At 39.2% G+C, this 16,259-nt stretch overlaps 1 protein-coding gene across 1 annotated transcript in view; it reads left to right on the top strand.

Moving 5' to 3' along the window:
• Nucleotides 1-702: 702 nt before the first annotated feature.
• col15a1b (collagen, type XV, alpha 1b) overlaps nucleotides 703-16,259 on the top strand; it is a 61,471-nt gene continuing 45,914 nt past the window's right edge. The window contains exons 1-2 of the mRNA XM_044219835.1: nucleotides 703-881; nucleotides 1,195-1,259. Coding sequence (XP_044075770.1) covers nucleotides 871-881; nucleotides 1,195-1,259 — 76 coding nt within the window. The 5' untranslated portion in view covers nucleotides 703-870. The remainder of the gene's footprint in view (nucleotides 882-1,194; nucleotides 1,260-16,259) is intronic.

Raw genomic sequence — 16,259 nt, forward strand, 5'->3', positions numbered from 1 at the left:
GGCAAATCTATGATTTGGGATATTGTGATATAAATACAATTGACTTGACTTGACTCACATGGTGCATATTCCCAAATAAAGTTATGTTTATTCAAATTACCACAAACTAACTGACACACAGAAAACCTGGGACCAGGTAGTATTATTCCACCACAGGAGCACTGGTTGTTTTCTGGTTCTCCGGGCAGATAATGAAGCTGCCATCTGTAATTTGCTGTTTGCACTTACCTAATGGGAATTTAGAGGCTATACACAGGGTGCATACATACACAGAAGGTGGGACATGGGGTGTCAACAGGGGCCTAACAGTACATTTTTGCCCCAAGGCCATCTTACAGGTTAATTCGGACATGCTATTTGCTATACTTCCTTAATCATTCATTCACAGAATTCATTATTTCATTCATTTATTAACACATTTTTAGAGTTCCTTCACTTTCAGTTTATTTATTCTTAGTATTAGCTACACTTATCATGAAATTATTGGAACTGGAAAGGTGTTAACATATTTAAGATAGATTCCTAGATGGATAGATTTAACTCACATGATAGCCATGAATGTAAACAGACATCATATCATCATTGGTGAAGAACTTGACTCTTGCTGCAGGTTAGGAGAGAGGGTCCACTGAGTGGGTAAGGGGGGAGGGTTTTTTTTTTTTTCCTTTCAAGAGAGTCAGATTTCCCAACTCCGTGGGTCTGAGAGTCACTCAGCGCAGAACTGAGGGAGGCTTTGTACTCAGAGGGAGGGAGAGAGAGAGCAGCAGTGTGACTTCAGGTCTGCACAGTGAGGCAGAGGGACCGCGGAGTTTCTTCACACACATGCACTTGGAGTTCACTGCCGAACCTGGATTTGTATTCGTTTAAAAAATGTTTCAAGGGTAAGGCAATTAAATATTACCTTAACGTTTTCTGCATGTAAAGAAAGCTGAGTGGGTTTTAATCAACTTTACCATGCATTTCATATCTTCACCTCAGTTACACCTCAGAGTAGACCTGTGATGTAGCAACATTTCTTCTATGCGCAGCTTTTTCGTGCGCAAGCAGCTCCACATTGAAACACATTTTACTCACGGCATGAGCTATTTTCAATTAATGTTGCGACCTTTTTACAACCCGTTTTTTTATGTTTTGAAGTGTCCCTAAAAGTTCGCCAAACGCCTCTTCCATTGTATGCCTGATGTGTCTCCTCAGGTGGTCTCCTGCGCTGCATCTTGTCCTGCTGTGCTGGCTGGCCGCTGCCCTGCAGGTTATAGAAGGTAAGATTCATGCTGCTGCAGCTCTTTCCCAAAAATGTAAAGACATATACAGCTGGGATGGATCCTTGAGAGGAGAGTAGGAAGGCTGAAACAGTTTGGCGTTGAGCCAACAGATGCTTTATTGAAGGAAATGTGACCTCTTCCTCATGTTGATGACATAGGTCCCAAACTAGAACATTTTATAACCATAGAAGGCAATTAAGTCTGTAATATATTTTAAAGTGTTTTTTTTTTTCTTTGTACTGTCCATGTATCATCTTAGGGGTCATTAAAGTCTAATGTGACCTAGTCATTTGTCATCTTGTTGCAGTAAGATTCCATTTAAAGTTAAAGGCTCAATTTTGACCATATAGAATCATCAGACTAAGGTCGAATAATTCACATGTTATAGTTCGTCATAGCCATTCTGGTTGCTGTGATTAGATTTGATCCTAGGAAAGAGCTTTGAATCTGTCCTGAAATGATTTCAGGGCAACATGTGCATAAGTATTAAATACAAAGGTCTGAAAAAAATCATAGAATATACAGTAAGATAACAGTAACATCAACAATTTATTACATATTTATTCACCATGTGCTTCACTGATTATGAAGTTGACTTACTGCCTACAGTAACTAAAGCCAGCTTACCCAGCCAAGGCCAGCGACATTTCATACTACATTATTTTGAGATGTCTTTACAAGGTTCTCGTTTTTAAACAAGTCAGATTAAAACATTAAAACGTCAACCAACTCAAGTCAATAGAAAAACTAAGGGGGTTGGTGCTTAGCAAACTGTCAGCTGCTTTATTATAAAGGTGTAGTTTCTTATCACATTGATTTCTTTTTAAATTTTTACTTATCTATTCATCTTAATCTGTTATCAAGGCTGTTTTGACTTCTTCTTGGTCTTTAAAACAAATAAAGAAACACTGTGAATATTTGGTGCAAAGAACCCTTTTTAGGTAATAATGTGGTCGTATTTTGAGAAACACAAAATGCTACACTCCACTGAAGACCCTTTTGACTTAGTGGACTTATGGACTTAGATGACTACATGCATGTATAATGTGGACAAACCCAACTACCATGTCCCCAGTCATCTTGACTTGTACACATTCATTTAGCACTAAAAATGAAATAAGTGATCAGGATTGAGGTTAGACTGCTGAGCAGACCTCCAGCATGAAGTTTCCGTGGGCGAATGGCTAAAGAGCTGCTCAGTTTGAGCTGTGGTCAGGTTGTAGAAGGCTGGTCACAAGGATGCAGTAAAATACAACATGCCAAAGAACTAAGGTAAAATGTTATCCACAAATGAACAGTCATTAATGACAATGGCTAGACTTGAATTTCATCAGTCATCCACTCCTCCCTAACAGGCCCATTACAGGACACATTATATGGGTCAGTCCCCTTCCCATTTCCATTTTCACACCTCTGTCTGCTGCTGTGGTTTTCATTACTTTTTTTAGGTTACTCCCTGCTGTGAGGCTCCTCTGATACAGCTCTGTAGGAGAGAGATAGGTTGTTTGTATGGCAATAGACTGGGCTTCCTCTGCCCTTTTTATCCTGTGTGAGTCTGTGTGTGTGTGTGTGTGTGTGTACAATGAGGTAGGTGGAAGTGGCAGACGAGTCAAACGCCGCACCAGGGTGAGAAATGAAGTGTTTAGTTTGTATGGTAATGGTGTGAGGGGTTTCATCTGCACTGCACTTGCTGTTTGTGTGCTTGAGAAAATCAAAGAGGATGGTGTGGGTTGGTTCACACTGAGCTTTGAAGTGGGATGTTGAGAACACACTTGTCCCGGTGCCAGTTGAATGTCAGCATGTGTAGGTATGTGGGCGGATGTTTTTTGACAATGGATGACAAAAATAATTTCCTATTTCGAACGTTTACTGAACGTCAGAAAGAACGAATCCAGGATCCAATGTATCTGCAGTTAGAGTTATTTATTATCACTGAACACAGCTTATCACATTGTGGAGTGCCACAGGCTTGATGGTTAGTCTTAAGACTAGAAAATCACATGTTCAAATCCCAAAACCAGCTTGGAATATCAGAATATTTCAAGTGTACCCTTGAGCAAAACACTTGAGCCCCAAACTGCTGAAGTGGAGCTACATCAACCTTTTTGAACAATAAATGTCGGCTCTTTTACTCACTTCCTGGAACGCAATGCTTATTCCAACTATATCCATTTATATCGACAGCCTTTACGTTACCTGTTGGTGTTTGGTAGTTGTAACTATGTGTGTTCAAATAACTTTAACACAATATGACAATGTTTAGGCTTTGCATAAATTAAATGGGCCAGTATCCCTTATGTCCATATGGAATAATTTCGCACCTCAAGATTTATGTCCAATGCCAATATTCAGTGCCAGTGCAGGAAGCAGTGTGTCCTATAGCAATGTAGCAACATGAAAAGTAAGGGCGGGGTTATGCTCGAAACCAACTACTTCATCCAACGCGGCATCCGACCACATGGGCAGGCAAAAGTATTTATAGTTGCTCCGAACTTCCCACTCAAAGGCGGTGTTAAAAGGCTGCCATCGTAGAGAATTCTGCCTACTTTTTCACCTCCACACACCTGGCCACTCACTGTGTGAAGTGGGTGTGATTGTCAGTTCGGAAAGTTATAAAAATCTTTGAACCATACCATACCAGTTGCCATGTGCAGACATTGTAGAATGCAAACATTTTAAAAACACTGGCACTGGATGTAAATACCTGCTGTCACTGAAGGATCATGGTGACCACAGTTGAAATCCTATCTCATTGGCTAGTCTGGCACAGCGGTTGCTATGAGCCCAGGGTGACCCTCAGACTGTGGGTAAATTTGAAAAGCACTAGTGTGAACGCACATTATTTTCACACATTTTAAACATCTTTAAGATTTAGTCAGTTTAGTGTGGACAGTTTCGGAGAGTAGAGAGCATCATTATTAGCCTCTACATTTCCAGACACACTACAGTTGAGAAAGGAAATTGTGTCTTACTGTTTTCCACACTCCAAAATTCACCGTGTCCCCCCAAAAACACTCTTATTCCTGCCTCCAGGAACCTTCACTTTCCATTTACCATTGGTTGAGTTGCTCTGAAAGGATTCCATGTTTAGCCAATATAAATGATTGTGAGGTGAGCCCAGTAGGAGTCTGTTTTGGACGAGACGTTCCTCTGTGCAGCAAAACTTTTGCTGTTGACAGTTTCAGTCGTATTATGGTTCCATCAGTTCTTGAATGTTTGCTGTATGACCACTAGACACACCAACACACCGCTTGGAAACAAGTTTTCTGCTGTCAAAAACACATTTTAGTTTGCCTTATTTCATTCATATTCAGTTGCCCCTCAACCATATTTTTCTCAGTTTTACATAAGCTTTTCAACTGCTCCCACTCTTGACCTTATTTGGTCTCTGATGTTACTGGAATAAAACTCCCGCCATGCTCCCTTTAGTGTTTTATGAGTCTAAAAACCTGGCAAGCGAGCATGTCATAGAGCTGTATGAAAGAGCCTCTACCTAAATGTCTTCAGTATATTAAGAGAACTGAACGCCCTCACTGCAGCGGCGTCCTGTCTGGAATGTGCTCATTCAGCCAGAGTGACTTTGATTTGAACACAGTTGGGCACAATGGGCCAACTGTAAAAGGTGTCATTGCTGTATGTGTGTAACGGTCAGCTCTATGGGATTTTAATGGGGGGAAAATCAGTCACTGGAAACTTGAAAATAAGAATGGATGTTTCTTTGAGGGTCTTGTGACTTTCCGTTGAAAATGGTCTTGTATTTTCCATGATGTGATGCTCACTGAGATGATGTAGTTCTATAACCTTGGTTCCCATTATCATATACAGGAAAAGAGACTGTGCTTGGGTTCAAAATGAGCAGCGAAATAGCTGTTGTTGTTGCAGAGGAAGTTAAACTAATATCAGAAGCATTAATTCGATTGCCCTGATGATTTTTAAGATAAAAACTCTGATTTACAGCTTTTACTGTAATGGTTTTTTAGAAAGGAAACATTGAAATGTCACTGGTTTTCTGCTGTTGTTGTTTGGGTACACCGTTTCCATAGCTACTGTTTAAAAAGTTGACCATGAATCATAATCATTGTGTATCTGTTCCGCGCTATCTATGCTTTGGGGCAAGAAACATACAAAGAAAGTCTTTTTACTAAGGAGAGAATCTAAAACTCCATTTACTTGAGGAGAGTGTTAACTTTATGTTCATGTGCACACTTTATAGCTGTTTATGAGATATTTGCATGCATTGTTACCGCCTGCTCTACACACATAGACAATATACAGAACTTTACTACTTAGTAAAACTTGGTAAGTCTTTATAATATATACACTGTGAAATCAAATCAAACATTTTGGTGTTCAGTTTACAGCTGCAACTAATTATTATTTTCATTATCAGAATAGCAGAAAATCCTTCATCCATTTGAGATGCAAAACCCAGCAAAGATTTGGTATTTTGGCTTGAAAAGTGACGGAAATTATTAATCTATAATAATAATAATAATAATAATATATAATAATCATTACTAATTTTTTGAATCAGTGAATCCACTCATTGCCAACAGCTTTAGTTTCATGTAGTTGTGTTATTGCAGGAAAGTCTAGTGTTGCTAATGTCGATACCAGACATATCAGTTCCTTATGGTAGTCCAAGATTTTAAAGCAACAATAATCAAGGGAATTTATTTAAGTTAAATGTTTGAAGCCTACATGTTTGTTGCAGCCTGAAGCTAACAAAGTACTTTTTTTTCTGGTACAAAGTAGTATTTTTACTAACTTCTCTTTACTGCAAAAGTATTTGTGTTATCTTAGGACAACCCCCACAGTTACCTTTCACAGTTCATTTCTGATTCTGATTCTGATTCACAGAAGAAGGAAAGGATCTACTTTAGTTGGATTGAGTCTTGTCTTGCACTGCTGCTTCATCCATGGAGTGTTTTGGCTACAGACACACAAGCGCTGTAGTGTGTGAGTGCATGTGTCAACTCACTCACAACTTTTATACTATCTGTGTCTTATTCCTTCTGTCACACTTACACATCTATACACATCATCAGTGTCGACCTGCTGCATCTGCTGTGACTTGTGGCTCCTCAGTCCGCAATCATTCACAGCATCTAGACTATCCACTGATAATTTAGTAAAAGTATTTAAATGACCGTTGAATACTTCTGCACAGAGATGAAAGTGAGTTTAGAGAGCTAATATTTGGCTGACTGACAATAATAATCTGACCTACACTTTGTTTCACATTATGTAAGGCAGTGATTTTACCTTTCTTGCTTTGTTCATTTTGATTTTTCCTACCTGTCGGACTTAAACATTTAGGGGCAGTTTCACATAGACACAAACAGAGCCAGGTCCTGAACTAAATAGAATTTTGAACAGGGACCAGCCTTAATCTGTGTGTGGGAAAGTGTTGTACCCCCTCAAAGATAACACTGTCTTTTTACTTTACTCACAATGTGACAAGAGAACTGGCACCAAAATGTGTCAAATAGATGTTAGATAACCACAAAAGACAACCATTATCCTAAACGTGAAAATAATAGATCTTGTAGAAGGGATTTTTGTTTTAAAAGTATCTGCTTGAAATTGAGTAAAACCAAATTCTGACATTAGAGACTTAAAGGTCTCCTTCATCCTGGATAGCTGGAAAGGAGAGATCTTATTAAATATGTACTGTTCAGACGTTAAATTAAAATGACCTAACCATCCAGTTTTAGAGCTACATGTTCTTACGATGATGCTCATCGCCTCTGCAGTGTTAGCATGCATACTCATGAGACATACAGTGACTACCTGACTCACAATGAGCTACTGTATCCTTTCATATCAGTGATGAATTCGATGCATTTGTAAGCCACAATATAGCAAACATTTGGATATTATTTTAATTTGTTACATTGGGAAACAAAAAAAGAAAAAACAGTTCTTACAGTGCCGTAAAGTAAAGTTAGATTCTCTCTGAAGTTGTCTGTATCTTCAGCCTGCATTGTTTTGTGAAACCAATCAATATCTAACAAAACCAAAACCTCCTTGAATCAGGACATAGCCTGGTAATCAGCCTGAATTGCCATTTGACTTCAATACTGTATTTTAGTAAATTATCTCTCCGAATCATTGAAAAAATTGTCTGAGGCGTGGGCAGCGATTTAGAAGTCTGCAACCAGGCTAGTGATTTTAAAAGACCTTTTATTTAGCTATGCAGATAACTTACACCGAACATCACATACTGACAAAGTGTCTGAATCCTCCTACTCTGTCTTTAGGGTTCCTGTCTGCTTGGTTTTATGTGACTGCTCTGACGCACAGTACTGTATGTACAGCATCATGTTCACTTAACCTTCAATAACTGCCTGCGTTTTAAGGGAAAGGTTGAAAGTACACTGTTTTTCTGTGTGTGTGTTTACGCTCAGGTATGCTTTTGCATATTTGGGTCTGAGTCTGTGGCTACTGGAATTATGGCCAGTTGGCTGTTTGCAGATGAAGAATACTACATAAACATACACACACCAACACTCTCTCCCTTTAAGGATAAATCTGTCTGTTAAAACACTAAATTGCTAACAGCGCATCTATCATCTTCATCATAACAGATGTTGTGACCTTTGCCCTGTCCTCTATGTGGAGTTTTATGGAATAATACGCCATACATATTCTCAATTCCTGTGTAATCCAACTGGAAAACTGAATTTGGATGAACCCTGACCTTCTAAAGTTGCTTATTATTCCAACAACAATTCATAGAGAACAGAAATATCTGACTCTATTCATTAGGGTTCATTAGGAACTATTAATTTATCTGGAAGTGAAACTACTACACTACCGAATTACCTCAGGTTTAGTTTAATTTTATGACAATTAAAATCTTTTTCGCACTGACCCACATCTTGAATTACTAAAGGGGGTTACATTCTGGCTTTAGGTGGTTTACTGTATTGTAATTTTTCCACAAACATTAATCCAAAACATACCTTAGTTTCATCTTTACAGCTATATTTTGCATTTAAAGCTTAGTTCCTTTTTGATTGTATATAACAATTTTCCTTTCTCGAAACCTGATCTTTCTTGATAGAAGCCCTCCACACATCTGCTCCTCCACAGGTTCTGTGTTTTGACATTCTGTGCCACAGCTGCCCTTTCATTATTTACCTTTGGATTAGACACAGCAGCTCAAATCCTCCTCCTTCACTCAGCTTCTGTCCTTCCCTGAGGCTGTGGATGTGCCGCTGAGTGCCAGCTCTTAGTCTCTGTTTTGGTTGTCAGTGCTCCTAACGAGTAACAGTATATCACAGCTGAGTCAGCTGACCATACCTGTGAAAAATACATGAGAAGTTAGAAAGATGTTGGTCAAACACATCGGCAATGTTCAAAACGCAAATAAAGTACAAAAATGTATGAAATGGAAGTAAATGGGAGTGTGCGGCAAAACCACTAATCATGGAGATGAGAACATCTCAAAGTCAGTTTTACTTTTCACTTTCACACTGAAAGTTTTGAGTGTGTCAGTCTCCTTACAAAACTATATCTTGTGAAGAAATGTGTTATTTTATATATAAAAAATATTCCTATGCCTCCCACTATGTTTGTGCATTTTGTATCATCTACCATTCTCGAGGAACTCCTCACAGGTTAGGACAGCTCTGCAGCTTTCAAAAATCCTGGTGCAGATTGAATGACTTTTCTTGGTTAAGGAAGTTACTGTGGCATATTACTTCTGCAGTTCTGAACAATAGTGAATTTTGTGTTGCGACTTCAGTGGGTGGATGTCAATAGATGATACTCTGCCAGAGGGACTGTGGAGGGAACATGTGATAATATTTTCCTGTCACATTTTTCTGAAGGTTGTCTTTCATTACAAGTAGTTCGCATCGAATGTCTGTCACAACACACAATGTCGAGCTCTTCCAAAATACAAACAAGAATGACATCATTGACTTCACTTTGCTTACAGACTTGGTCCCAAACTCCTTACAGCACCATGATAATTTCGTTTATCATATCAAGGGTGCCGTGTGGGAATCACACCTTACACAATGACAGTGACAGACACTTTTTACAGGATCGCATGTGTAAAAGAATTCCCCATTACTGTGCCTCCCTTGTGTTCCATTCACATCTATATTGGAGGAGGAGATGAGCTGATGCGAGGAGCTCTAAGAGATTGTTTGCTCTAAAAACAACGCTTGCAGCTGAGCAAACACCGCCCAGCATGCACACACACACACACTGAGAGCCTCACATTCAATGCCCTGCGCCTTATACATGCATAATCAGGATATAAGCAGATGTAAATAGTCCAGCAACTTGTATCTATGATACCACATATTTGGAGAAACTGGTTAATTGACTGGTGTGGTTGGTTCGATATAAATCAGTTTATCTCAAATGATCTCTCTCTGCCCTCACTTTAAAATAGCATAATTAGAAATTACTGTAATCACAAAGAAAATGTTTAAAATACACGTAACACTTACGCAAAGTAAGCTTGTTTGAAGACATTGTGTGTCATTACATTATTGGTAGAAACTGTCTCTGAAATTGTGAGAATGCAACTTTTTCTGACACATTTACTAGTTTTCACATTCTCAAATTGAATGTGCTGTCAATTACATAAAGCATTAACAAAAGCAAATAGTTCTTAGAGGTTTGGAGCAAAATTAGATTTGAAAATGTGATCAGTGATTTGAGCTCAGGACTGTTTATGAAATGACAAAACAAAGGACAAAGAGGAAATGGGGTTAGAGAAGGGACAGGGCACCAAATCAGATCCAGTTTTGCCGCTGACGTCAGTTCAGTCCACCTGTCTGTCTGTCTGCCTGTCTAACTCATTGCACTGTCCCTCTGTGTCCATTTGTCCGATTTATCTCAGCAGGCACTAGCTCTTGGGAAAAAAAATTAATCGCTGAGCTGCACACTGGATGACCTCTTTCTTTCTGTCTCTGTGTCTCTTTGATTGTGTATTTCAGGGAGTGAAGTGAGAGGATGGCAGGGGGGGGGGCATGGGGTGAAAGCCAGGGACACTTGATGTAATGGAAACTGTCCCTCTGCAGATGTCGACCCCTGACCTCCTAACAACTCCAACAATGCATTCTTTTATCTGAAATATGTTGTAGGCCTTACAGTGCGGCATTGAGCGAACTTGTGTGTAATGTGTGTGCATGTGTGTGTTCAGAGTCAGAAGTTCATCTGTAGCGTTAAAAGCAGTATTAATTGATTTTTTATTTTTTTTGGCCACTTGGGGGAGTGGAAAAAGTTGTAAACACAACATTAATGTATAACTAACAAAAATATTACAAACAGGTGCTTATTTACACGTCCATCACAGAGAAACATAATAAATTTTTTATAGTGATTCTGGCCACCTGGCTGATGTAGGCCTTAGCCCAATATTCACCCTCCCTTTATCTGAGATGAAATATCTGGCTCGTTAGCTGCTAAAATGCTTCACTGTGTTCACCAGCTAGCCACTATCTTTGTAAATCTGCTGTTTGGTGCGTACATTGGGTTTATCTGAGCATTTTTGTGCCTAAATCGCCTACAAACAACCAAGGTAATATTTCAGTCCCTAAAATCAAAACACTGAGCTGAAAGATGCTAAAATGCACTATAGAGCTGAGGGGAAGCGCAGAGTTGTGTGATAAATCGCTTTGGGTTTGTCCCTATGGGCAACTCCTTACCTTACACGCAGTCATTTTTTCTATTGTTAATATATTGATAAATCCAGTTTTAAAGCTTATTTATGAGTTTGAGTCAATAATAGTCATTTATAGTAGCATAACATAGCACTGTGCATGTATAATGATGCCTGTTGAGAACCTCCTTTGAGAGGGAGGTCAGAGGTCACATACAGGACAAAACCTGGCGCTTGTAGGGATTCTTGCTAAAGCACACTTCAGCAAGTCGTTTTAACCCTTAAGTCATCTAGTTAAAGCACAGTCTGTCCAATCAGTAACATTTAGATCATCTTAAGACTGGAGACCTTTTAAGGCAATGAAAGTTAGATCAACTGAATTTACCCCAGGCCATCTAGTCAGCTGTGTTTCTATCTGAGGCTGTGTTGTGTTGGCCCTACGACTTCTCTAATGTAATTGGCTGGATGACTGCCCCAGTCATTATCCACAACTATCTTAATGTCAGTGATGCAGCACACAGGTCTGAAATAGATTTAAAAGTTAAACAGGGGAGTTTGTTAGTGCCACTTTTCTGTAGATTCTTGATATGCTTTTGAATGACAAATCCTGCTGAAACTGATGATCCACTGCCAATATTACATGTGCAACAAGCAGATAAAGCAGTATATATGGTCTCTGTAGTAGGGGCTAATAGTTGTCTGCCATCAGTAAGCCCAGGACTGGTTTTTAATTTGTTTATTTGATAGGATCAAGCCAGCACACAGTATAACGTGATTTGTCATTCAGCACGATGCAATCTAAATTCTACTTACACATGCTCTGTTGGCTTGAAATGGGAGCGCTGACTGACAGTGGCACACACACATTCACAAATGTATGGATAAATCTATGCACACTCATTTGTATCCTCAATTACAAGACAAGATCCTGTCTAGACAGAGATCAGGTACGATATCCAAGTTTTACTCTATAGCAGGGCTATTCAATTACAAATTCAGTTGGGCCAGATTTTAAAACCAGGAAATGTAGATGGGCCAGACATTTTCAGCAGCCTATTTAAAACCTTTTTTTTAGTTTTTGGTAATGACCAACAAATGCAAATTAATGTAATAAAAAACAGCAGGCATTTGGAGATGGCACATGTGCAACTCTCAACAGAGATGAGAAGGAAGCGAGATGGCTCACTCGTTAGCTCCTTCCATACACTATATATGTAGTTTACTTATTTTGTCATACATCTATGTATGCTGGGCCACTCGGAGGTTGCTTCTGGGTCGGATGTGGCCCGCGGGCCAACAATTGAAAAGGCCTGCTCTATAACATCCATGTCTTTGGTTACTCTTTGTGTGTTTCTGTGTGTGTGGGCAGGTCAGTTGTTTGGGTTAATCCTACCCTAGGGTCAAACTCTCCTTCTGATAACCTCTCCACCTCCCAATTTTCTCCTGTTTTCTGTTCTCTTCGTCTTATCTTTCCTCTTTTCTTTTCTTGTCCTCTGTTCTAAAGAAGCCCCATCTGCGTCTGCTTCTTTTCCTCTTCCTCTGTCCCTCCCTTGCTCTGCCCATCCTCCCCCTCTTTTCCCATGCTTAAGATGAATTTGTCACAAAAGATTTTAATAGGCATACTCTAAAACTCCTAATTACTAATTATAATCACAAAAATGACAGGGATGATAATGATGATAATTAGCACCTACTGATACATCCTACTGATATTTCTGCCACCATTACCAGCACTGATTCTACTACCGATGAATGTGTATGGAAATATTTGTATAGTCAGATATTCCTACAGTCAGGGTGCAGTGGTTTTACTCATTATATTCATACAAACTGTTGTGTTTTGGCCATAACAATCTGTTGTTTGTTCTTACTCAGAAGAGAACTGATGGAGACTGATAGCTTGTAACTCACTCCCAGGCCACACCACCCCTTTGCCCGCAGGTAGTTCTTTTGTCTTCATTGAGGACGGAGGTTGAGCTAGAGGTTCAAAGAGTGTGGGAGTATGTGACTGTGTGTGTGTGTGTGTGTGTGTGTGTGTGTGTGTGTGTGTGTCTGCACATGTGCATGTCTAACATCATCTCTGACATTCCAGGCATTTTTTTGTCTCTCACCTGCCGTCCTGGACACAAAGGGGATTCCATCAGACAGACAGGTTCTGTCCCACTCATGCGATCACCACTAAACCATAACTGTGTGCAGAGCCACAGCTGGAAAGTGTTGCTGCCCCTCAGTGATGTAGTTGTAAATTACAGCTACAACAGGTTGGGAAAAATTTGATTCTTTATTCAGTTATTCTGTGATTAATTTCCCCTTTAGACAAGTTATTAAAAATATATGATACTGAGTTAGATGTCCCTATAGTTATATTAATTTACCTCACAATGATTTGTCAGTGTAAAAAGGTATTTTAATTATGTTTGGGTTGGTACACCGTCCACTACATCCGTGCTCCACTCCTTCTTCTTTCTTCGTTCTGTCACTGGAAAAGTTCAGGAATTTTTATTTTGTTGTTTTTCTGTTCTATTCATTTCTTTTCCTCAGTCTATCATTTATTCCTTTTAGTATCAGTCACAGATCCCATCCAGATCGCAGACAGGTATTTGCAGTATTTTCCTGAAGCGGTTTGGTTAAAATAGCAACCACCTCTAAAATGACTAAATGACTTTATTCTGTTTTTTGCCGTACTGGCTTTATTAGTCATGTTATTGATGCATATCAGTGGCTTTATTGGCTGAATTATACTAAATGTGGATAATGACTCAACACTCCACTTGATGATAATGTTAGTTTTGAGTTGATGAACAGCCTTTCTTGGCTGCTCTTTCCAATAAGAGCTTATAAATGTACTCCGACATTTCCTGACATGGCCTTGAAATATGAAATGAAAACACATCGTAGAAGGAGCGGAAGAGGGGGCAGAAAGGGAGGGGAGATGCATGAGAAAAACAGCTTTGCAACACAGGCTTCATTGATTACTTGCCTAGTGGCTACAGTGTGCATGTGTGGTATACCATTACCTGAGAACAGGTCCTCTCTGTTGACCTTTGCAGCCCGCCCACCCAAATTTCTGCTTTAGGGTTGGTTAAGAGGATGTGTCAATAAAACCTCCTTGGGAATAGTAAAATATACTGTACAGTCACATACACAAAAGAAAAGCAACACAAAAAGCCCCTTTGAGTGTCACAGATGATATTGTGCTAGTTTGACAGAACCAGTAAAAAGTGTCTAAAGTTGCTATGCAAATTTTTGCTTTGCAAATTCAAAATCTTTAAATTGTTTTGCGTTATTTTCTTGAAAAACATTAGCATCTGTAGTGCCTAATTAATGAGTTCTTGTGTTGTTCTGGCACAAAAACACTGGCCAGTGAGCCAAAACCTCTTTCGCTCTAATTGGCAGAGTGGACCAACTTGTACACCCAAACACACACGTAGGACTAAACACACAAAAACTGGAATGAACACACTCTCATGTGACAGCTTTGACCATCATGAGCATCTTTGAATTGGAAAGTTAGTCAGGCTGTTATAGAAATACTATCAGCAGGTAGAGTTGTTAGCCATTGTTCCAGATCTGCCCTTTAATTTGGCACGTATGGGTAAATTCTACAGGACTATTTTAAAAAAGGGAAATATTTTGCGTTCAAGTACCTCTTCATCAACACTTCCCATCATGTAATGTGTTTATTTGAATGGATTTTAAACTAGATGTTTTGCAACACTATTATTTAATTATTTAAACATGGATTTTGTTGCAACAATTTTTCATACAAGACAGTGAACCTGTCTATGTTTAGGTTTGGTATCTCATTGTTCTTATTTTCAAAAGGTTTGGTCAAGCTTGCATTCATACTACTATCACCATCCATCTACTATCACTAGCCATCACTTTCATTTATTTTGACTGCTCTGCTCTCTTAAAAAACTAGTTGTCATGCACTGTCCGTCCCACCATGTTGTGTTAAGATGTTACAACTGACTCGGGAGGCGTGTCCTGTGCAATCAGCCTATCGTAGCTGGTAGGTTATTGGTTATTGTGTCAATAAACATACTATAGATTATCCTCATACCCATTTGTAATAATATATTTATTTTCCTCCTAAACACAAATGTGTTGATATACCAAATCATGATTTTTTTTTTTAATCAGCTGAGCTACTTAATCTTTCCATGTACCCCCTGACAACTGCAGGAGTACCCCAGCCCAGGCGGGCTTAGAGTACATGACGAGTTAGACTTTCTTTAAAGTGAATTAATCACTTCAAGTATCATTTCAACCACATTTTATTCAACATAAATGTTTAAAAATCAAAACTTTATAGCCTGGTAAATTAATGTTTTCACTACATGGACTTCCTGTCTGCATGCATTACTGTTTATGAACACTAGGTGGTGCCAGAGTTCGAGTATGTGTGAACAAGGCTATGATCCAGGTTTTTTTACGTGTCCACTTAATTGCGTCTCCTCTGTTGTGATGATTTTGAAGTTACTGACAATAGTAATAAGCTGATATGCATTTATATTTCTGTGTAAAGCTGCTGACAATCTATGACATTCATTTTAAGGGCTAAGAATGACCATTAAGCCTGACTCTAAGACATATTTCAGATAGTAATGTGACATATTACAGTGTCCGAAGCATCAAGCAACTGATTAAAACAGATTAAGAATTCATATAGTCAGACTCATAATGTCATATGGACACATGCCTACTGGTCCAGATTTCCCGTCTGTTTCCTGAAGCCACTTAAATGGTTATTTCTGTGAAAAAATTCATAGGAACCCCATGCAATAGGCTGTGACAGTAAACCAATTAGAGTTTATTGTTGGTGAGGTTGCTAGGTAGAGTGGGAAGTGAGAGAGAGGTGAAGGGTGAAGGGGTTACTCTTCCTGGAATCCAGAGGCCATCAATGGGGTCACCATGTATAGAAAGAAGAGGGTCTGAAAATACTCAAATGTGGCAGCTTTTCACCAGCTATTGCACATGAAAGTGGCTTTCTTTTTATTTGTGGACTCCATAATGCCTGATAGCAGACATGTTAACAATCCCTTAGATCCTCTCAGTTTATTCATACCCTCGCATAAGGCAATTGGTCATAGTTTAGTAGGACGGCTTTGTAACCGCTGTCTATTTTTCTGCCCCTGACATTCTGTTATTGCCACCACTGCTTTGAGACAACAGCCTAATATCCACAACGTTCCTGATAAACTTGGTCAACAGTGATGATGGAAATTTATGAGGCGTGAATTTTGCTACTTAATTTGACTGGCAGCAAATGAAACATTAGCCATTAAACAATGACTTGTATAGCCTAGGAACAGAATGACTATATTGGACTTACGTTCGTCGAGTGGCCAGACACACGACTCCAA

The sequence above is a fragment of the Siniperca chuatsi genome, linkage group LG13 (assembly GCF_020085105.1).
Source record: "Siniperca chuatsi isolate FFG_IHB_CAS linkage group LG13, ASM2008510v1, whole genome shotgun sequence".
Lineage (NCBI taxonomy): Eukaryota > Metazoa > Chordata > Actinopteri > Centrarchiformes > Sinipercidae > Siniperca > Siniperca chuatsi.